Source organism: Hypanus sabinus, chromosome 12 (genome assembly GCF_030144855.1).
Source record: "Hypanus sabinus isolate sHypSab1 chromosome 12, sHypSab1.hap1, whole genome shotgun sequence".
NCBI classification, from domain to species: domain Eukaryota; kingdom Metazoa; phylum Chordata; class Chondrichthyes; order Myliobatiformes; family Dasyatidae; genus Hypanus; species Hypanus sabinus.
Genome location: NC_082717.1, coordinates 45,447,785 through 45,471,068, shown reverse-complemented (window position 1 = coordinate 45,471,068; position 23,284 = coordinate 45,447,785). Strand labels below are relative to the sequence as shown.

Here is a 23,284-nt window from a genome sequence, read left to right as displayed (position 1 = left end):
AAGTGTTATAAAGTTTCAGCAGCAGGACTGTACATTTTCTAGACGGACAAAACTGACTGAAAAAAATGTGCACTCAGTACGGCCGGGTGGCTTAGAATACACAGGAACGACTAGCATGTATATATTGCAACTTTATTATGAAGAAACATCAAGTATATTAACTGATCAAAATGGTTGCAACAAAACTATTAGCATAGTGATTAGCATATGATGAATATAACTTCTGTACATCATGACATAGAAATTGGATTGCCTGTCACAATGGTTTTTGTACACAACATTATTCAACTTCAATTTTAAAAATTTGTAAAGAAAATCATGTTTCTTTCGTGAGCTCTATGAAGTCTGAGAAACTCTTTATGGATCCACCATGCATAAGATGCATTGACCTGAAAAAACATAACTGACGACATGCAGTGCCATCCTAGGCATCAATTCCTTGATTTTGATCAGCTTCATAACCTTTTACGCAAAGTAGTTATTCAGCTCACCAGACCGAATTCTGTTAAGACCTCCACTCACCAACTTCCAGACTGCACACCCACCTATCCTGACCCCCGGTGAACTGGACTCCACATTCTCCATTCGTCGTTGCTAAATTGCACATAGAAAAGGAACTTGAACCAATGCGGAGTGAAAATGCTTGATCTGTAATGTGTGACTTTGAACATTCTACAGCAAAATTTTGATGATGTGGACGGCAATTAGAATGTTGATTAACCTGCAATACACCATTCATTTGTGGTCTGGTTCCTTACTAGATGCTATGGTACTTCTAATCCTACTTTTATAATATCTTCTTGGAACTATATTTGTATGTTTATAAAATATTGTAAATTTATTGTTGTCTCTTTTTTTCTGATGGTGGCGAAATAGGAGCCTTTCATAGGAAACTGTTCAAAAAAGATCATTTAGGATACTATCCTGCTGAAGTAGACTGACTTCTACTTTGCTGTGATCAGGTGGCACATCTCATACACCTCCTTGTACTCAAAAAGGTCCCACTCAGGAGCATCAGGCCTCCAATCCTCTTCCCCTCCCTATTGATGATGCAAAGATCATTGTCAAAGACTCAGCAATCTCCTCCCTCACTTCCCACATTAGCTTGGGGTATACTTCGGCCAGTCCAGGCAACTTATCTAACTTAATACTTGTCAAAAGCTCCAGCACATCCTCTTTCTTAATGTCTATATGCTCAAGTGTTCCAGTCCACTGTAAGTCATCCCCACAATTGCCAAGGACCTTTTCCCTGGTGAATCCTGAAGCGAAGTATCTATCTCCTCCGACTCCATGCATGTTTCCACTATTGTACAGGTCCTATTTTCACTCAGCTCATCCACTTGCTATCCACGTACTTGTAGAATGCCTTGTGGTTTTCCTTAATTCTGCTCGCCATGGCCTCTTCGAGTTCTCCTAATTTCATTCTTAAACTCCTTCCTGGGAACCTTGTAATTTTTTAGAGCTGTAACAGTACCTAGTTTCTTGAACCTTTTGTAAGCTTTTCTTCTTAATTAGATTTTCTTCATCCTTTCTACATCATGGTTCCTGCTACCCTAATTAAATGTTTTCTCAAATTGTCTGCTCCTATCCCTCTTCAGTGTTAACGTAAAGGATATAGAGTTGTGATGACTATTTCCAAAATGCTCTCACCAAGAGATTTGACATGTGACCAAGTTCATTTTCCAATACCAAATCAAGTACAACCTCTCTGGTTGGCTTACCTACATGTTGCATCAGGAAACCTTCCTGAACACACCTAACAAACTCCACCCCATCTAAACACCTTGCTCTAAGGAGATGCCAATCAATATTAGGAAAGTTTAATTCACCCATCACAACAACCCTATTATTAGTGCACTGTTCCAGAATCTGCTCCTTGATGTCCCTGTTACTAAGGGGGGGTCGGGGTAGGAAGGGTCTACAAAAAAAACACCCAGTAGTTATTGCCCCCATCCTGTTTCGGACTTCCACCTACACTGACTCAGTAGACAATCATCCTTTTCTGCAGCTGTGATACTACCCCTGATTAGCAATGCCATGCCCCCACCTCTTTTGCCTCCTTCCCTGTCCTTTTTGAAACATCTGAAGCATGGCACACTTAGCATCCATTTCTGTCCCTGAGCCATCCAAGAGTCTGTAATGGCCACAACATCATAGATCCATGCTCTAAGTTCATCGGCCTTGTTTATGACACTCCTTGCATTGAAACATCTCAAACCCTCAAGTTGATTGCATCTTTGTTCTATCATCTGCCTATCCTTCCTCACAAACTCCCTCAATCTGTCTCTACTTGACAGATTGAGCCACCCAATCCTCTGCCGCTTCACTTGGGTTCCCACCCCCTGGCAAATCTAGTTTAAACCCTCCTCAATAGCATTAGCAAACCTTCCTCCTAGGATATTGGTTCCCCTGCAGTCCAAGTGTAACCCATCCCACTTGTACAGGTCACCCCTTCTGCAGAAAAGGTTCCAATGATCCAAGAACATGAAACTCAAGTGCAGGAGGCAATCTCCTCAGCCACTCATTCATCTGCGCTTTCTTTCTGTTCTGACTTTCACTAGCTCATGGCACTGGGAATAATACGGAGATTACCACCATGGACATCCTGCTCTTCAGCCTCCTTTCTAACTCCCTAAACCCCTCTACCCCTCTCCTACCCATGTCATTGGTACCAATATGTACCACGACCTCCAGCTGCTCAACCTCTTCAAGAATATTCTGCAACAACTCGGAGACATCCTGGACCCTAGCACCCGGGAGGCAACACACTATCCTGGTGTCTCTTCTGCTGCTGCAGACTCTCCCATCGGTCCCCCTAACTACTGAGTCCCCTAAGACTATTGCTCTGCCAGACTTCACCCTACCCTTCTAAGGCTCAGAGCCAACCACGGTACTATTGGTCTGGCTGCTGCTGACTTTCTCAGATAGATAACCCCCCCCCCTCAGTTTCCAAAGGGGTATACCTGTTGCCAAGGGGAATAGATGCAGGAGGACCCAGCACTGACTTCTTTCACCCTTTACCTCTCTCAGTGTTCACCATCTACTTTTGCACTCTGGTTGTAACCATCTGCTCAAAAGCCTCATCTATCAATTGCTCTGCCGCCTGAATGATCTTTAGTTCATCCAGCTCCTTAACGTGGTCTTTCAGGAGCTGGAGCTGGCTGCACCTCCCGTAGGTATAGTCATTAGGGAGGTCATGAGGTTCCATGAATTCTCACATCCTACAGGAGGAGCATTCCTCAGCCATTTCTAACATCCTGCCTGCACTGTACAATGGGCAACCAAGACCAAATCAGCAAAATGAAAAGAAAAACCTACCCTTCTTACCTGTTTCTTTGGCCTCAGCCTGTTCGCGTCGAAGCCTCTTTATGTTCCCACTCCGCTTGACCCCATCTCTTTTATGCTTCAAAAAATAAGAAAAAAAATCCACGCAAGAGAAAGAACTCACCATGTTTGGTGGCGCCTGTCTGCCTTCTACTGCCGCTTCCCATGCCTGTGCACTGGCTTCTGTTTTTAAGACCTAGTCTATAGAGCCCAGTTTGTAGCATCACATGTTATACCGCTCTACCAGGTGGAATTTGAAAATGCTTATCAATTAAAGGTTAAAAGGAAGGAGGTATACACTCTAAATGAGTAACTTCAAGTTTAAGGAGTCGAGTCTAGACTGCTGTGGGATCAGATGTACGACTCACCAGAATTTCTACAGAAGAGGAGGTTGCTCATGTGTCAAAGTGACAGCGAGTTTTGAACTCCCAAGTATTGTGGGGATTGAGTTGAACCCTCTCTGTACTGCACAATTAATGGAGTGGTTAGTGCTGTTCCTTCATCTATGGAAACCAATTGGGAGAAATCTGGTTTTTGCACATTGTTGTATTGTAGATTCGTGAATGCATCTGAGTTCTAATTTCTCTGGAAAAAATAAAACTGCTGTTTTCTTCAAAACAGCCTAGATTATGGGCTAGATTTTGTGTGATAACGATAGCAAACTCAGCATCCATCTTCAGTACCTCACCTACTGCAATTGATAGCAGGTATGGAATTTTGATGCATGTCAATGTGGAAATCTTGAAGTTGCTGTGAAAGTGGACAGTGTTTTGACACTGGAGTTCAGGGGGTAAGTATTAATTTTGAGTGATTCCCTACCATTCACTGCCTAGTTCACTCAAAAGTCACATGACATGTCAGATGAGCCACTGACATTGCTCATTATTTTGTATGGGTATGATTATGGAGAAATTTGAATTTGTTTTTCTAGGGCTGTTAAAATATACTTAAGGCTGTACCTAAATTATGGAATGAATTTCAAAGCATTATGGCTGAGTTACTGGCATGACACAAAATTTCAGTAAAATAACATGTTCTTTCAATTAGTTGTAGTTTTTGAAAGCTATTACAGAAATAGGTACACATAGGATTAGGCAGACATACAACAACTCTGAGTGGTTGAGGAGGGCAGAATTGTGAAAAGTACAAAATAGTTTTAAAAGGTTTGTGTTTTTACATTTGTAATTCTTGAAAAACATGAGGCAAACAATTCCATCAAAAGATGTGCAAAACTTCCAGGTTTTAACTACTTGTGCTAAATTTGGGTCAATGACTTAACCTGTTGTTAGATTCTTCCTTTCTAGAACAGGGTTAATATTAAGTATTGAAGTAAGAGTCTACTTCCATCCTAAGGACTAATGCATCAATGATCCTAACTGTTTTTCCTTTATAAGTTCTCTCAGCAAAGATTACTTAAGGTAAACCCATTTTATCGAAGTCAGCAATGAGGATGGATTGCCTTATTGCTGACTACAAAATCTTTCATTATGTTTTTACCTCCTTGGTGAACAGTTGATATGGATAAAAGCTTGTAACAATAGTTCATCTGGATGTTGGTGGGATTATTTGGTAGTTATATGTTAAAAGCCAAACTGCAGGTTACCAATTCATATTTGACCTTGTTTCTCAAAAGCATTACATATCTTTTTACTATGGGGGATGAAAACATACTAAAAGCAATATTTGTTTTTATCTTCTCAGCAGATTCTGCATTTAATTCATGAGTTACACAGCATTATAGCTTTAGATACTGAGCAGCATACTATCAACATCCTGGGGGGGGTTACCATTCACAGGACCTGAACTAGTCTAGCCATATAAACACGGTGGCTACCAGAGAAGGCCAAAGGATAGGAATTCCCTGGTGTGTAACTCACCTCCTGGCTCCCCAAAGCCTGTCCACCATCTACAAGGCTCAGGTCAGGAGTGTAATGGAATAATCGCCACTCACCTGGATGAGTGCAGCTCCATCAACACTCATGAAGCTTGACACCATCCAGTACAAGGCAGCCCACTTGATTGATATGCCTTCCATAAGCTTCCAATCCCCCCACCATCGATGAACAGTTACATCAGTGTGTACTATCTACAAGATGCACTGCAACAACACACTGAAGTTCCTAAGGCAGCACCTTCCAGACCACGATCACCACCATCTAGAAGGACAAGAAAAGCAGATACCTGGGAACACCACCACTTGGAAATCCCCCTCTAAGTCACTCATTGTCCTGACTTGGAAACATATCACCGTTCCTTCATTGTCACTGGGTCAAAATCATGGAATTCCTCCCTAACAGCACTGTGAGTGTACCTCCACCTCAGGGACTGCAGCAGTTCAAGAAGGCAGCTCATCACCACCTTCTCAAGGGCAATTAGGGCAATAACTGCTGGCTCCCAAATCCATAAATGAATAAATAAAAAGCATGAATGCCAGGCAAAATTACCAATTGCTACTGCAACTAACGTTGCTGTTAAAAAGAAAATATTGATGGGCTTGAGATTTGGCCAACTCTAAGTTTGGTAATTGTGGCATGCTTGCAAGAATTTGTTCAAACCTACACAATAACCTGCATTGTTGCTGCAGTGCGTTGGCAGAATATAAAGCTGCTGATTTTCCAGCAACTGCACTGGGTTTCAACCATAAGAACTTAAGTACAGTTACAGCAACCCCATTCATTTGAATGGACAGGGATAGTTAAGGTGTTAGAATAAATAATAAGTAATTTGGTTCTTTGAATAAATATTGTTCAGTTGAATGCATTGTTGATTGTATTTTCATGTCAGAAATAATTTCTTAAAATGCGTTGCTTTCATTATCAACTAAGTCCACATTATCATTCTAATCACTTTTTACTATCGTCCGTAGAGGATTGAATCTCTGCTTAAGATGGCAAGGCTTCTGTACTGCTGCACCTTATTCTGAGGAACTGATGATTGGATCTGTTTGTAGTTCATCTCTCAGGTTTTGAAGAATGTTTTTCAGCTTATCCTACAAAAATTAAAAAAAAAATGTTTGGTTTAGTTTCCACACTTCCCACACAATTTTTCATACCATACAACTGCATGTGACTAATAATATAGCATGCTTATTCTATATAAAAAAATCTTGACATGGTGTTCAGGTAGAAAGATATCCCCTGATTCAGCCAATAAATATAATATTGCAAATCTAAGTCCAGTAGTAATAGAGTTAAAGGAAAAGTACAGGTAGAGTTCTCTAGTGTTGAGATCATTTGTTAGAGTTATTGCATTCTGTGTGAGCTTTGAATCCTGAAGCTAATTGGAAGAACGTCATATTTGGGCAGTCTCAATTCATCAGCGGATAACTTGGATGGAATGATACAAAAAGGAAACAAAGGTTACCTGCCATGACAAATGTTAAAATATCTCACTGGCACAATTAAGTTGTCTTTAATGTTGAAAGAAAGACATAACAGGGCAAGTTTAATGAGCTAACGCACCTAGCTGAATCAGTATACACAGTCTTGATGCTAACGTTTACCTGGTAAAAATCGTGGTGGAAGGGAACAATGGGTAAAAGTTCCCATTCCATTCAGAATGGAATCCAGTGGCACCACCTGCTGAAGATAACTAGTCATCTTTGGGTAAAAATAATTCACTACTTATGGAATAATATTTCTGTTATTTTGAGAGACATTTCAGTTAGGCAATACTTCTTAATATCATTTTAATTTTATTTAGCATACAGCAAGGTAACAGGTTCTTCTGACCCAACAAGCCCACACCACCCAATGATCTAATCTTTACATCTTGGGAATTTAGGAGAAAACCAGAGCACCCGGGGAAACCTATGTGGTCACAGGGAGAATGTACAAACTTCTTACAGGCAGCATCAGAACTGACCTCACGTTCATTAACATCTTTGTAAACAGATTCTTAATAAGGGAGATGATGTATGCAAATTTTGATTTAGTTTCTACATGTTTTAAAAAAACTTTTTTACATGATTTACAGGGTGCCTTTCACAGTCACTTCAATGATCCTGGTATAAATGATTTTTGACAGTTTTCCAATAGCCCTCAGCAGGTATTCACAAAAGCCTTGTATTTTGAGGTCAATAGTTGACAAACCCAATCAAGTTACTGTGTAACAGTCAGTAGATATACCTCCAGAATGCTTTCCTTTCTCTCATATTTGTGCCAAAAAGTTCTTTAAAGAGCACTGTAACTGACAGCAACTTCAGTTAGTGAAGGTTTATGATTTAATTGTTTCTAAAAGCAATCAATGACTCAGAGGAAGAGGCCAGTTATTTCAAATCTTTATCATTTTCCTTTATTTCCCCAAAAGTCGGGCACAAACTATCTTTGTAGGAAATATAATTTTTATTTAATGCTTTACAGTAAACAATTGTTCATTATTTTAAATTGAGAAAACTGGTAGATTGTTTGCAAGCTGCCTCAATTTAGCCTTCAAGAGTTTTGGTTGCCTGGCATTATAATTCACATTACTTTACATCCTTTCTGACCTCTGCCCATGGCTTCCCGTACTAATTCAATTAACATTGTCAGGGGAACAGAGTCTGTATTTTGATTAGTTATCTGACTGATTCTGGAGTCAATAGTAAGATTCAGCTCACTATCATCGTTTCCTTTTTTTGACAAGAGATGCTGGTGTGAAATTGACTGTTGGTTCAATCATACTACAAAATTTTTATTCTTAAATTTCTAAACTCACCCTATCCTTTCCAAGCACCACCCAATTTTTCAGTCACACCAGTATCACTGCCTTATTTCTGGACATGCTCAACACTTGTTACACCTGTATAATTCTCTCCAGTTCTGATGAAAGTTCAGCCTGAAACATTTCTATCTCCACAAATACTGCCTGACTTGATGCATATTTTTAGCATTTTATACCAGTATTTCAGACTTTGAGCAACCATTGTATTGGGCACTGAATGTAAGACTTTAAAAAATCCCTCAACCCAAAGTTTCTAAGGAAATTATCTTATTAACAATCTTGGCAACTGGCAAACAACATTTTCTGCTTTGAAGGAACCCGCTAGTGTTTATATCAATACAGAAATAACATTGAGTAATTTCATTTACTAATAGTAATGCTTGTCAAAGGACGGATCATTGTGTTGGAATATTTATCTCCAATGAAAATCACTGAACAAAGAATAAGATACCAAGAACTTCAAGAAGTAAATCTAACTACCTAAAATATTGCTACTGGACAATCTGATCTTTGCTATGACTGTAATGTTCAACAATTAGTATAGAAATGCCTATCAATACGAGTACAAGGTTTCAAAGGTACATTTAATGTCAGAGCTATGTATACAATATACATCCTGAAATGCTTTTTTTTTTGCAACCATCCATGAAAACAGAGGAGTGCCCCAAAGAATGAGCAATAGTTAAATGTTAGATCCTCAAAGTTAAGCAGCAGCAAGCAATGATCTCCCCTCCCCCCACTGGCAAAAAAAAAAGCATCGGCACCTACCACTGAGCGTTCAAGCTTGCAGCAAGGCAACAGCAAAGACAGACTTGCAGTACGCCAAAGACTACTTGTTCACCCGGTATAACCTACCACAGGCTCGCTCACTTCCTAATAAGTGTTTGCCACTCAACTGCAGATTGTCAAGATGTGTTCTAAACATGGATACTGTGATATAAATGTTATGTTGAACACTGTTCTTCAGGTAAGTTCTCCTGTGACCGTCTACAAATATTAACCCCAGAAGAAAACTAAAACTAACTTTTGTAGCTCTTCTGAATAGTTATCTGTCATATCCCCTCCAAAGCACAGCCAGTTATGTTGGGCTGGCTATACTATTTACATGCTCACTCAAGGCTCTTGAAGCAGGTAATATTTCCCAGTATTATTATGGGACAAGATTCTTAAAGAAGTGTAAAGTTGTTGACTGTTAGGAAACTGACCCAAGTTAGACAACTCGCCAACAAATCTTAATTAATTCAAATCTTGCACTTCATTGTCTCTACACAAATGTAAATTTAAATAATGTTGACCCCCCAGGTCAATAACTTAAATCATCAATGATAAGTGTTCCTTTTGTACTAATACTCACTTAGACCACCAGTCCAACATATAACACTGAAATATGGCCAAACAATTTATCCTTCTTCTCCCCGCTCCTGAGATGGGGACCTTCATTGCCATCTTTAAACTCCAGCATTCTCACTTTGCATCTGAGGTACATCATTCTTATTCTCTTTCTTTATCAATTCAAACAGGTGTGTTTTGATTTATCTGACTAGCGTATGTCAGTTTTTCCATTGGCAGAAATGGAACAACACTTTATTGCCTTTCTCCCAAGCAACAAGGATCAGACCAGTTCAAACCAGTTTAACCACAGTAACCAGTTGTTAGAACCAGCATACTTCAAGTCAATGACATAGACTGCCCTATTTATAAACTTGCATGTTCTAAAAAATTCTCATATCCAGCTTCTTATTTGGAAATGATCTCTAAATCAGCTGATTATCAGTAAGGGCTTTATTGTGTCCACTTTTAACCTCTTTGATCCAGCTACTCCTGAGCAAAATCAGTTCACAAAATTGAGGTTGCACAACAGTTTCACAAAAGACAGTCTCCATTCCTTTCACTGCATGGCCAAAACAAAGACATTTGGTTTGTAATTTTGTTTCATTTAAATACCGGCTAATATACTTTAATTCATACTTTCCTTTCCTATACTCTCCTGCTGATGCTAGCCCGTTACAACACAAAATGGGGAACACGAAGAAATCTGCAGATGCTGGAAATTCAAGCAACGCACACAAAATGCTTGTGGAATGCAACAGGCCAGGCAGCATCAATAGGGAGAAGCACTGTCAACGTTTCGGGCTGAGACCCTTTGTCAGGACTAACTGAAAGGAAAGTTAGTAAGAGATTTGAAAGTAGGAAGGGGAGGGGAAAATGTGAAATGATAGGAGAAGACCGGAGGGGGTGGGATGAAGCTAAGAGCTGGAAAGGTGATTGGCAAAAGGGATACAGAGCTAGAGAAGGGAAAGGATCATGGGATGGGAGGCCTAGGGAGAAAGAAAGGGGGAGTGGGAGCACCAGAGGGAGATGGAGAACAGGCAGAGTGATGGGCAGAGAGAGAAAGAAACAAAAGGGAGGGGGGGGAAAACAAAGAAAACCTAAATATATCAGGGATGGGGTAAGAAGGGGAGGGGCATTAACAGAAGTTAGAGAAGTCAACGTTCATGCCATCAGGTTGGAGGCTACCCAGCCAGTATACAAGGTGTTGTTCCCCCTGACTGTTTTGATTGATATTGAGATTCTGGAATAGGGTGCAAATAAGAGCCCTGTGTAAGGATTGCACCATCTCACAATCTAACCACCAAACTATACCATCAGGCATCTCCTGCCCTTTCTCTGAAAGAGTCTGTGGATCCCACATTGGCTTCAATAGTCAACAAGAACCCAAAATACAGATTAAGGTGGTTTGTGTTAATCAAATGAATATGACTTACTTTAGTCACAAACAATAGAAAATCTGCAGAAACTGGAAATCCAAGCAACACACACAAAATACTGGAGTTTTGGGCCAAAACCTCGACTGTACTTTTTTCCATAGATGCTGCCTGGCCTGCTGAGTACCTCCAGCATTTTGTGTGTGTTGCCATTGTTGGCCAGAAAAAACTACAGTCCGATCAAGGACAGGGGAAGCAGACAAGCCAGTTGTCTTTGTTTCCCCATTTTGGATAAACTAATCAGAGCAACTGAATGTGGACACAGGAAGCTTCGGGTAATGATCTGCTAAACCTGAGACCATTCTCAAACAAATGTCCACTTAGAACGGAGATGAGGAGAAATTTCTTTAGCCAGAGAGCAGTGACTCTGTAGAATGCACTGCCACAGGCAACTGTGAAACTCAGGTCATTGGGTATATTTAAAGCAGAGGTTCATAAATTCTTGATTATCAATGCATGAAGATGGAAAAGGGGAGAATGCAGGAGACTGAGGCTGAGAGGGAAATGGATCAGCCTTGATGAAATGGCAGAGCAGACTTGATGAGCCAAATTACCTAATACTGCTCCTATGTCTTATGGTCTTATAGAGCAACACACACAAAATACTGGAGGAACTCAGAAGGTCAGGCAGCATTTATGGAGAGGAATAAACATTTATTTCAAGTCAAGGCCCTTTATCAGGATTGGAAAGAAAAGGTGAAGAAGCCAGAAAAGAAGATGGGGAGAGGGGAAGGAGTAAAGCTGGCAGGTGATCGGTGAAACCAGCTGAGGAGGAAGGTGGGTGTGTTGATGGGGGAGGGCGGGGGATGAAGTGAGAAACTGGGAGGCGATGGGTGTAAGATGTAAAGGGCAACAGAGGGAAATGCTGGGCAGGTGAGGAGAAGAGAAAAAGGTAAGAGGACAGCCAGAATGGGAATGAAGAAGTTTAGGGGAGGGAGGAGGGAGAAATTACTAGAAGTTAGAGAAATTGATGTTCATGCCATCAGCTTGGAAACAATGTAAAGAAATTTACATTAACTAATCTTTCATTATTTGTTCTGCTAATTCTGTCCCAATCATTAATATTACATCTTTTACTGTGTTTCTGCTCATGGCAAATCCTTAATGCACTGAATATTTTATTTTATTCAGAATATTTTTTTCTGGAACACTGTCAAAATTTACTATTCAAGATTCTTTAACATATTCTCCATCACCAAGTTGTTTCCCGTGTTAAGCAACAATCTTTGAAACCTGAAGTTGGGACTACCTGAAATAAATGTCATCAAAATATTTGACTGCATTTTTTTGGTTGCTGATATCTCACGAAATATGTTCCTTTTGTTCTTGCTCACTTGTATCACACAGCCACTATTCAGGAATTGATCGGCTTTCTGGAGGGAGCCCTGCACACTACTGTTTTTGGAACATAAGATGCATAATGCTTTAATACCCTTTTTAATTATGGAAAATCTTTCACTCCACTGCTCTTAAAAATCTCTCTGCTGCTGAACAAGCTGAAAAGGGCACCTGCAATTTAAAAATGTCTTACTGATGAACATAGTTTTGCTCTTATCAATAGAATGTTCATTACAAAAAATATTCATGGAGGTACTAAACTACATACAGTATTTATGTTATTATCACTGAATATCCAGTGTTAATTCATAAATGACAGAAGAAAAAAAATTAAGGAGAGCAAAGCCAGCACCAACTGGCCCGACCATTTACTATCCAAATAATGATGTGTTCACCAGCTCTGTGATTTCAATATATCATCCAACATTGTGCGTTCTCACAACTGTCCAGTTTGCAGATGATGCCACTGTTATCAGACGCATTTCAACTGATGAGTCAGAGAACAGGAAGGAGGTAGAGGGTTGAGAGACATGACTTCATGACAACCACCTTTCTTTTAATGTCAGCAAAATAAAAGAGCTGGTCATTGATTTACAGAAGTGGGATAGTGCACGTTTCTGTGTGTGTGAACCATGTTGAGGGTGGCAGGATTCAGAACTCTGTTATTCAAAACTATGTTATTTAAGTTCCTCAGTCAACATCACCTGTAGCCCATCCTGGTCCAACCACACTGAAACCACAGTCAGGAAAGCCCACTAGCTTTAATTCCTCGGGAGGCTAAAGAAATCTGCTATACTATAATCAATGTAATCAATGGAGGAACTCAGCATTTATGGAAGGAAACAGATGAATTTACGGGCCCAGACCCTTCACAGGGACTGGAAAGGAAGGGGGCAGAAGCCAGAATAAGATGGAGGAGGGAATAAGTTGGCAAGTGCTGGCTGAGACTAGGTGAGGGGGAAGGTGGATGGGTTGTAGGTATAATGTAAGAATCTGGAAGGTTTAGGTGGAAGTGATAAATGGCTAAAGAAAGTATCTAATAGGAGAGGCCTGTTGACCAAGGAATAAAGGGAAGGATGTGAAGAATCAGAAGGTGGTGATGGGCTGGTCATAAATGTGGCGGAGAAGAAATGGGGTGAGCAGGTAACCAGAATGGTGAATGAAGAAAGAGAGCGTGGGGGTGGAAACAGAGGGGAGTGATGACTGGACATTAGAGAAATCAATGTTCATTCCATTACGTTGGAGGCTACCCAGATGTCTGTCATCTACCACCCCCTCACTCATCACCCACCTTCCCTTTCACCTGGTTTCATATATCACCTGCCAGCTTGTTGCCCCCTTGGTAAGGCAGCCTGCATATTGAAAGACCCTACCCACTCTCAAGATTCTGTCATCTAGCCCATCTCATGCAGAAGATACAAAAACCTGCATGCTCAATGACATCTTCTGTTCAGCTGTTGTAAGACTATTGAATTATTCCCTTGGAAGATAATATATACCACATTATAACCGTTCACTTTAAAGTCTGCCTACACTGCACTTTCTCTGTAACATTTTGTTCTGTACTGATATTGTTTTATCTTGGACTACCTCAATGCCTCTTTGTAATGAATTGATCTGTATGAACGTATGCAGGTCAAATTTTTCACTGTACCTCAGTTCATGAGACAATAATTAACTAATTTATCAAATTGCATAAGGAATAAGTAGTGATAGTAAGTGTTCAGTCTAGTTTTCTGATGGCCAAGTATTAAAATGAGTGGGAAAATTAGGTAAGTGCATTAACAATGAAAATATTAACATGAATTCAACACTTTTGCAGAAATGCAGTCCTGTTCCATTGTCAATTGGCATCCAGTGTTCAAATGAATATCTATCCATTAAGAGGTGTTCAAATGAATGACTGTCTGCCTCATTTATTCAGCTCAAGTGCTCTGTCCCCATCACACTGTGAATATTACTTTTCTTGGAAAAAAAAATGTTATTAATCTGTGTTCAGGTGCATTTTGTCACACCAGTACTCATGGTATGGTGAAGAAGATTGTCAAAAGCTAAAACAGGATCCAAGTCAACTGGGAATGTGGGCACAATATCTGACTGGTTATTTTATCATGCCAACCATGCTGCTTATTTCAGTTCCAGGGTAAAGTGCTTGTCAGAAAGATTTATTACATTAAAAAACAAATTTAGTTCAGAAAGAAAATTAATTTGGCTCAGGAATCTCAAATGCTATCTGGGAGTTACATTAACAATTGCTAATTTGTCTCCAGGAATCAAAACCGGTTTATTATGAAGTTCAACTGGTTTTGTGAGTACGATTTACCATGAGGTATTTTGAGCATGGACAACACAGCACAGTACATAATTTTTAAAAAAAATGTTATTTTATGCAGATATTTATGTGGAAGTCACTGAATAATTATTACTTAAAATGCTCAAGGAAACAGATGGATTATTTTGTTTCAAATAAAATTATTTATTTTCTATACTGTTTTTTCATTTTACTTTTCACTCTGTGTGAAGTACAGGATTTACTTTCAAGACTAAGGTGTAGTCACTGGTGATGTTTTCACTGTAACTATCTTTACAGTGAACTTTATATTTGTGATCTGTGCTTAATACTATTCAGCCCCTTTTTTGATTATCATCTGGATTTCTTTTTATATTTCATCATTTCTTCCCTCCATCCTTTCAGAATTTTTTTTCCCTTTGGTCTTTGTTACCTCTTTAAGCCTAATCCTGCACATTCTTAAAAACTGTGTTGATTTTCCAACAACCTCTGTTCCCAAAACAATGTGGAAAAATTGAACCCAATATTCACAGTGTGATAGCGACAATCACTTGAGCTGAATCATTTCAGCTTGAAAGAGGGAGAAGGAATCAGAATTTCTGGAACTATCCAAAACCTAAACCACACAAACCCTGCAGAATTATTGTTGATATCTCATGCATTTTATTGTAGTAATTCAATACATTGTTCTCGGACCAACCTATTCACTATGCTATTTAATTAATTCCAGTTGCTTACTCTGCCCCCACAATCTTGCCAAATCTTCAAGTATTTTTCTGAGTCTGTTCCGACCATCAAACACCCATTTACTCAAATCCCATACTAATCTGATTGTAATTCCCATCACATTCTACTGTTCACTTACACATTAGAGGCAATTTTCAGTGGACAATGAACATACAAACCCACACACCTTTGGAATGTACGAGAAAAGTGGAGAAAACCCCAGGAAAAACCACATCAATTTTGATTCTTTCTTTGCATCAGCTGGTTATAGATTCTTCTACTGCTGGAAACAGTTTCTCCAGACATACTTATTTCTACTAAAAAAAAATCAGGTATTTGACTACATCAAACCGATCATTTTAAACCATTTCTATCTCAACATAAGGATTGCCAGTTGCTTTAGTTTCTCTATATAACTGCAATCTCTCATCCATAGTTCCAGTTTAGGAAATCTTATTTGCATCTTCACTCCATTCTTGACATTTTCCTAAATTGTGTTATTTAGAAATGACCACCGGCAATCTCTCATTCACAGTTCCAAAGTTCAAAGTAAACATTATTACAAAAGTACACGTACTTCACCATATACAACCATTGAACATTACAGCACAGAAACAGGTCTTTTGACCCTTCTTGGCTGTGCCAAACCATTTTTCTGCCTAGTCCCACTGACCTGCACCTGGACCATATCCCTCCACACACCTCTCATCCATGTACCTGTCCAAGTTTTTCTTAAATTTTAAAAGTGAGCCTGCACTTACCACTTCATCTGGCAGCTCATTCCACACTCCCACCACTCTGTGTGAAGAAAACCCCCTGATGTTCCCTTTAAACTTTTCCCCTTCACCCTTAACCCATGTCCTCTGTTTTTTTTCTCCCCTAGCCTCATTGGAAAAAGCCTGCTTGTATTTACTCTATCTATACCCATTATAATTTTATATACCTCTATCAAATCTCCCCTCATTCTTGTACGCTCCAGGGAATAAAGTCCTAAACTATTTAACCTTTCTCTGTAACTCAGTTTCTCAAGTCCTGGCAACATCCTTGTAAACCGTCTTTGCACTCTTTCAACTTTATTAATATCCTTTCTGTAATTCAGTGACCAAAACTGCACACAACCCTGAGAATCATTTTCCTGTGAGCATACTCAGCGAATCTATAGAACAGTTGCTGTAACAGGATTAATGAAAGATCAACTAGAGTGCAGAAGACAACAAATTGTGCAAATGCAAATATAAATAAATAGCAATAAATAATGAAAACATGAGATAACAAGAGTCCGTAAGCTGAGATAATTTGTTGTGGGAACATCTCAATGGATGGGCAAGTGAGTGTAGTTTTCCACTTTTGTTCAAGAGCCTGATAGTTGTCGGGTATTAACTATTCTTGAACCTAGTGGTGTGGGTCTTGAGGCTCTTGTACCTTCTATTTGATGACAGCAGTGAGGAAAGAGCATGGCATAGGGTGGTGGGGATCTCTGATGATGGATGCTGCGTTCCTATAACAGTGTTTTTTGTAGATATGCTCAGTGGTTGGGAGGGATTTACCCATGATGTACTGGGTTGAATTACAATCTTCTGTTCAGAAAATCTCATTTGCATCTTCACTATGTTCTTGACATTTTCCTAAATTGTATCATTTAGAAATGACTACCTGGTTCAGCTCATTCAATAAAAACCCATTAGTTCTGCTCAAAGCCACCCATTTTCACAGTGTAGCTGTTAGGACTCTTGATTGAAGTTGGATTTGTGGACTGTCACTCAGCTGATCATTGCTCCCAGAACAATCATGCTCCACTGTTTGAATCCTTATGAACTTAGAATAGGAGATTTTTATTGGGGAAAAAGCAAATTGGACAGAAGTATAACAGTTTAATTATCATTATTAAGTTGAGCTGAATTAATGATAATTATTTCCCAGTGTTGTGTTTTGTTTTTAATTAGTTCAATAATGTTGAAAGTTCATGAGTTCCAAGAAATCCAAACACCTTGACAGCTTTGACATCACTGACAGCCAATAAACGTTGGGGGCCAGGTCTCAATGCATTTGCAGAGGGGGAGCCTATCATCTCCTCTGCATTGGGCACTGGGCCTCACTGATCAGCTGGCAGCAAGCTTCCAGGATGTGGCTGTGCCCAAGGACCAGGCCCAGATAACTGCAGGGGCTGAAGGCAGTTAACTAGCAAGCTCAGGCTGCTTACTGACAACTGGATGGTCTGGCTTTCTTTCCATTTCAGTGCTAAATGTTACTTCGTACAGGCTTATTATTATTTTCTTTGTTTTGTGCATTATTCTACTAAAAATAAAGGCAATCATCCTGTAATCTAGTTTGTTGCCTTTTCAATTTGTCCTGCCTTCAAAAATTTAGTGTACTTTCACCATGCATCTCTCTCCATTCATGCACATCATTTGAAATGTTACTTTTACTTCCATCATTTCTCCTACTAAAGCATATTACTTCTTCATTTGCTGTGTGCCTTCCCATCTTACAGGCCTCTTAATGTGCTCCTGGAATTTCAACACAAGTTATAAAAAAATTATCTTCTGTTTTTTTTATCCCCACAAATTCAGTATCGCAATCTTTTTTTTTGTATAGTGGTTTGTGAATTCTGTAAGGTTGAAGTTTTGCACCCCAAATGGCTGTAAAACAGAGATGACTTTTCATTGTTACATCCTCAAGTTTTGTATAGGATCTGCAAATATTATACTGCTAGACACAACCAAATCATGATCCATCAAAAGGATCAGCACTCCTAACATCAATGAACGCCACAACATACTTTATAAACCGAGCAGACTGAAGGTCAGACCAGCTGCTGAACAGGGAAGTCAGTGAATGTTTAGCTGATTGCAGGACAGACTAATTGCCGAAGTTTGTCTGAAGGCTGTTAGAGCAGTTTTCCTCCCCTTGGCTTATCTAAATGATATGACTATTGCAAAGACACAGCTCATGTGACTAACCAGCAGGAATTTAAATCAGGCTCATAACTGCACTGTGGGAGCTTGATTCAAATATTATGATGCAATGCTTCTCTGAAGTTGCAGAGGCATACCAGACAATCCAAACCTAAAGATGTTCGTAGGTTTTTACGCAACCTGATGGAGCTGTAATTTGAGGTATAAATCTCCCTTCACTTGTGCTCAATCATAATTTTATTTGCAATGATGGGAGCTTGGTTTAGGGAGGGAAGATGGAGTTTTGATCAATTCCGATAATTCTGCATGTTTCCTGATAGAAACATAGAAAACCTACAGCACATTACAGGCCCTTCAGCCCACAAAGCTGTGTTGAACATGCCCCTACCTTAGAAATTACCTTGGTTACCCATAGCCCTCTATTTTTCTGAGTGTTGCCTACATTTTCTGTTAAAATAATATGATGGGTTGCAGAAACCCAACACCAATGCTGCAAGGGAATCTAGATGTACCAAAACGACGAACCTGATAAATTTTAAAATAACCAAAAAAAAACCTTGAGAAAATGATAACATGTACTTTCTTGAATTTATGGCTCCACTATTAATTATTTAAAGTGTTCTGAGAAAATTACAGATTCATTTATAATAACTATAGATCTGGAAATTACTCTTCTATTTGAAAAATAGAATAACTTTTTTATTTCAGACAAGATGGCAGTATTAACTAGGAAGCCATGTACTAGCTGATTTAATGTCAATCAAATAAAACAGTGGAGTCTGTTATCAACAACAAAACTGATCAAGAAGATTCAATTTGGGTTCTAGAAGTTATTAACATCGACTAATCTAGTCAAAATATTCTTTAAAATCCAAATGTACAGTATTTTCAGCATACACTTTATAAAGTACAGTGATTATTAGCAAATTTGAGAGTGGGTGGAATTAGAAACAGCCTTAGGGAACAACTTGAAGCTAGAATGTATAGAGTAAGAAAGCAAGCTGTTTTCCACATGATTTACGAGAGGTGATTGATAAGTTCAGGGCCTAAGGTAGAAGGAGTCAATTTTAGAAAGCCTAGCACATTTATTTTTCAACATAGTCCCCTCCTACACTTACGCACAGTCCAGAGGTCCTGAAGCATACAGATCTTGGACCTCCAGAAAGTGTCCACAGATGGGTGATTGATAAGTTCGTGGCCTAGGGTAGAAGGAGATGAGTTATACCGCTCTCATTACATGCACATGCAGGTCAACTCTTTGAGTGATTATGCAGAAAGTTTGAAGTTAATAACTCATCTCCTTAGGCCACGAACTTATCAATCACCCAGATAAATTATTTTCGAACTTTCTGCATCATTACTCAAAGAGTTTCACCGCATGTACATGTAACGAGAGCTGTATAACATCTCCTTCTACTGTAGGCCACAAACTTATCAATCACCCTTTGTATATTGGTGCTCAATTTTTATCTACTTAGATCAACTAATCAAATTAGTGAATGAATACTCAGCTGCATATCCAAATGTGCAGATTACACTAAAATAGGAGAAATATCATTTCATATAGAGGAAAGTAAAAAAGTATTGAGAGGACAGATTTCAATGTGTGCAGAAGTGAAATCAGCTATTTTGAATCCCAGTGAAACAGATGGGTTTATTTTCTATTTGTTGATAGTTTGGAAATGACAGAGAATCAAAAGAATGTGTGTGTCCAATAAGGAATATTTATATCCAAAACACAAATATTTGGAGCTAATGACATTGCACAGAAATAATCAAAGGCTAATTACATTTTTGGCTTTTCCTTGAGAGACCAGGAATAAAAAGCGGAGTGAGTTATGTTTCGGTAGTAAGGAGCTCTAATTGGAACCTGTCTGAAGCAGCATTTTTAATTCTGGAACTGCTAAGCAAGAGTATAGCATGGTCCAGATTTACCAAAACTGTACTTAAGATTATAGAATATGAATAAAAAAAACAAGCTGAAAATATTTACATTGCTTTCCTTTCAAATTACAAAGTAGATGTTGGTCTAATGAAACATATTAAATAATATTATTTAATAGAGTAGAAGCAGAGATGTTATTTCTTCTGGAAAAGGTATCAAGATTTAAAACCGTTATATTAAAGCTGGCCAATTAAGGAGCAATTTCAAAAAGCACTTTTTCAACTAATGCATACTCATACTCCTCACTTAACTAAGTCAAGAATATACAATGAAGTCCAGGACATCACACAGTCACCTAACTGTATGTCTCTTGCATTTTTCATTTCCAGTAATGTCAGGAATTTCTGAATTCTCAGATATATGTCTCAATAGTCTGTAGTATGTAGGCCTCCATTAGTCTCGATAGACCATGGCTTTGCACCTTGGAAATGTTCCAGGGCGCAAACCTGGGCAAGGCTGTATGGAAGACCAGCAGGTGCCCATGCTGCAAGTCTCCCCTCTTCACAATAGTCTACTGCTGCACTGAAAGCACATCCACTCTGTGACCACTTTATTAGGTACGCATCTACATCTGCTTGTTAATGCAAATATCTAATCAGCCAATCATGTGGCAGCAACTCAATGCATGAAAGCATGCAGACATTTTTAAGAGGTTCAGTTATTATTCAGACCAAACATCAGAATGGGGATGATATGTGATATAAACAACTTTGACCACAAAATAATTATTGGTTTCAGATGGAGTGTCTCTGAAACTGCTGATCTTTTAGGATTTACCAAGACAATAGTCTCTAGAGTTTATAGGGAATGGTGCAAAACACACAAAAAACACCCAGTGAGCAGCAGTTCGGTGGGTGAAAATGCCTTGTTAATGAGAGAGGTCAGACAGGTTCATATTGACATGAATATGACAATAACTCATATAACCACATGTTACAACAATGGTGTACGGAAGCGTATCTCTGAATGCACAGCACATCGAGCCTTAAAGTTGATGGGCTACAGCAGCAGAAGAGCAGCACTTGTATGCAGTAGTTATTTTAATAGGGGTACAGGAGGAATGTAACAAAGTGCAGAAAAGTGTTGTAGTTACTGGAATTCTTCCAGCACCACTGGGTAAGGGTTTCCCCTCTCCGCCCACCATACATTAACTGCATCATCAGTCCCCTCTTCTCTCTTTTCCCTTTTCCTTCAGTTTTATCTGAAGAACTGAGAAATTTGAATGTAGTTTGGAATGTTGCTTGGTTTTGGTTAGGCAATTCTGTTAAGCAAATGCCATGGTGTTCAGTTATCAAAAGAAAACATGAATTCATGTAAACTTGAAAATTGGAATAGAGTTCACTGAAAATGTGGGCTGCTGAGTTGTTCCGTTTGTTCATGGAGATGCTCCATATATTGCCTTCTCTCTTGCTCCTCCATGCTTTGCAAAGACAGTCTGAGTCTAAAAGACTGAGAGTCTGCAGCATGAGGACACCATATTATATACTGAAAGACTCTGCTGTGTACTGCAAGGGCCCATCACTTCTGCACAAACATCAGAAATATTGCTTAAGGAATTCTTGCCAGCTATCTTGTTGTGAGTTGCATTATATACACCAGCATGCACACACCTTGTTCTTATCCTTATGAGAACTCCCACCACAGTTACAAAAACATAGTTCTCCACTCTATACAACCCTTGATTTGGGCATGAATACCTGTAATATGGAGAGTCTGGCAGACACCGACAGAATAAATGGATGAATCATTTATTGAGATACAGCACAGAATAGACCCTTCTGGCCCTTCAGCCATGCCACCCAGCCTTCCCCTGATTTAATCTGAGCCTAATCATCGGAATTTACAATGACCAATTAACCTGCCAACTGGTACTCTTTGAATTGTAAGAGGAAACCGGAGCACATGGTGGAAACCCACACAGTCATGGGGAGAATATACAAACTCCTTTCAGACTGCGGTGGCAACTGAACTCAGGTTGCCTGTACTGTAAAGCGTTGTGCTGAACACTGGACTATTGTGCTGTCCCAGCATCATGACTGGTTCTTGGACAAAAGGCAATGTCTTAATGAAGTGGTTCACACATTATCCATATATTCAGGAAGTAAACTCCTATGTGATTTTATTGAAGTGAATTAACAAGTGGTACCCTCAAAGCAATGCAAGTCCAGTCAATATTACATTACACCACATGAAGGCCCATAATCCTTATGAAACCGTACGTCTATGCTACCTTAACTGCAAAAATAAATGGTGTAAAAAGCTGGATCAGGCAGCATCTTGTGGAAAGAGTAACAGTTAGCAGTTCAAGTCAAAATCCCATCATCAGAACAGAGGCAGAGAGCAAATAGGTAGTAGAGAAGATGGATGAGAATACTAAGTAAATGGACTTCATGTGGTCAGATTAAGTAACAGAGCCACTAAGGAAGTTCAGCTTCTTTGTGTAACATGTCACTAATGTTGTAAGTACAGATATTATTGGATAGTCTGACATTTGGACAAGCTGAAATGGCCATTCCTGAGGCAAATCTCTTTGGTAAATCTTTGATTTTTCTCTTTTTCAGCAGAAATATCCTTTCCAAATTCTGTAGGGCCACATTTCTCTTTCTATCTGCAATTTTTATTATATAACATTTGAAATTCAATCATTAGGAGGTTGCTTTTCAGTGCTGCTCTGAAGCACTCTAAAAACAGAATATAGACTCTAGTTACACACACAATATGCTGGAGGAACTCAGCAGGCCAGGCAGCAGCTATGGCAGGGATGGGCAAACTTTTTGACTCTTGGGCCACAAAGGGTTCTAAAATTTGACAGGGGGAGATGGACGGAGTGTTTTGGTAATACACCTCATAAGACAAAATAAAATATCATGGGATATGTAGAAAACATGTGCTTTAATTTCAATTGAAAATGAACAAATGCATTACAACAAAATATCTGTCTTTGAAGTCCCATGGTATTTAGCTATTTATTGAAATTACTTTTAAAACACTGAAAATTAAATGAATAAAATACAGCTTTTTTAATAGTAACAGTTATTATTTTAAAGCACTGAAAATTCTGTTATCTTTCAAGATATTATCATCATCACTCTCCTCCTGACTGTCTTTATTTCAAAAATGGTAGGAGATGCAGGTCTACTTGTCCTGCTCCTTCTTATTCAATTGTCCCCTGTGCCAAACTCAACAACGACCAGCACAAGGACAGAACAGTGACAGCGCGCCAGTATGCGGAGCGCGTTATTTGATCTGGAGCGCATTTTTTATTTTGCGCATTACTCAT

General features: G+C 39.1%; 1 protein-coding gene across 1 annotated transcript in view; it reads right to left on the bottom strand.

Annotated features, from left to right (window-relative positions):
- Positions 1–113: 113 nt before the first annotated feature.
- The window catches only part of LOC132402833 (spermatogenesis-associated protein 7-like), a 108,013-nt gene continuing 84,842 nt past the window's right edge, over positions 114–23,284 (bottom strand). The window contains exon 11 of the mRNA XM_059985850.1: positions 114–6,313. Within this exon, the coding sequence (XP_059841833.1) occupies positions 6,239–6,313 (75 nt within the window). The 3' untranslated portion in view covers positions 114–6,238. The remainder of the gene's footprint in view (positions 6,314–23,284) is intronic.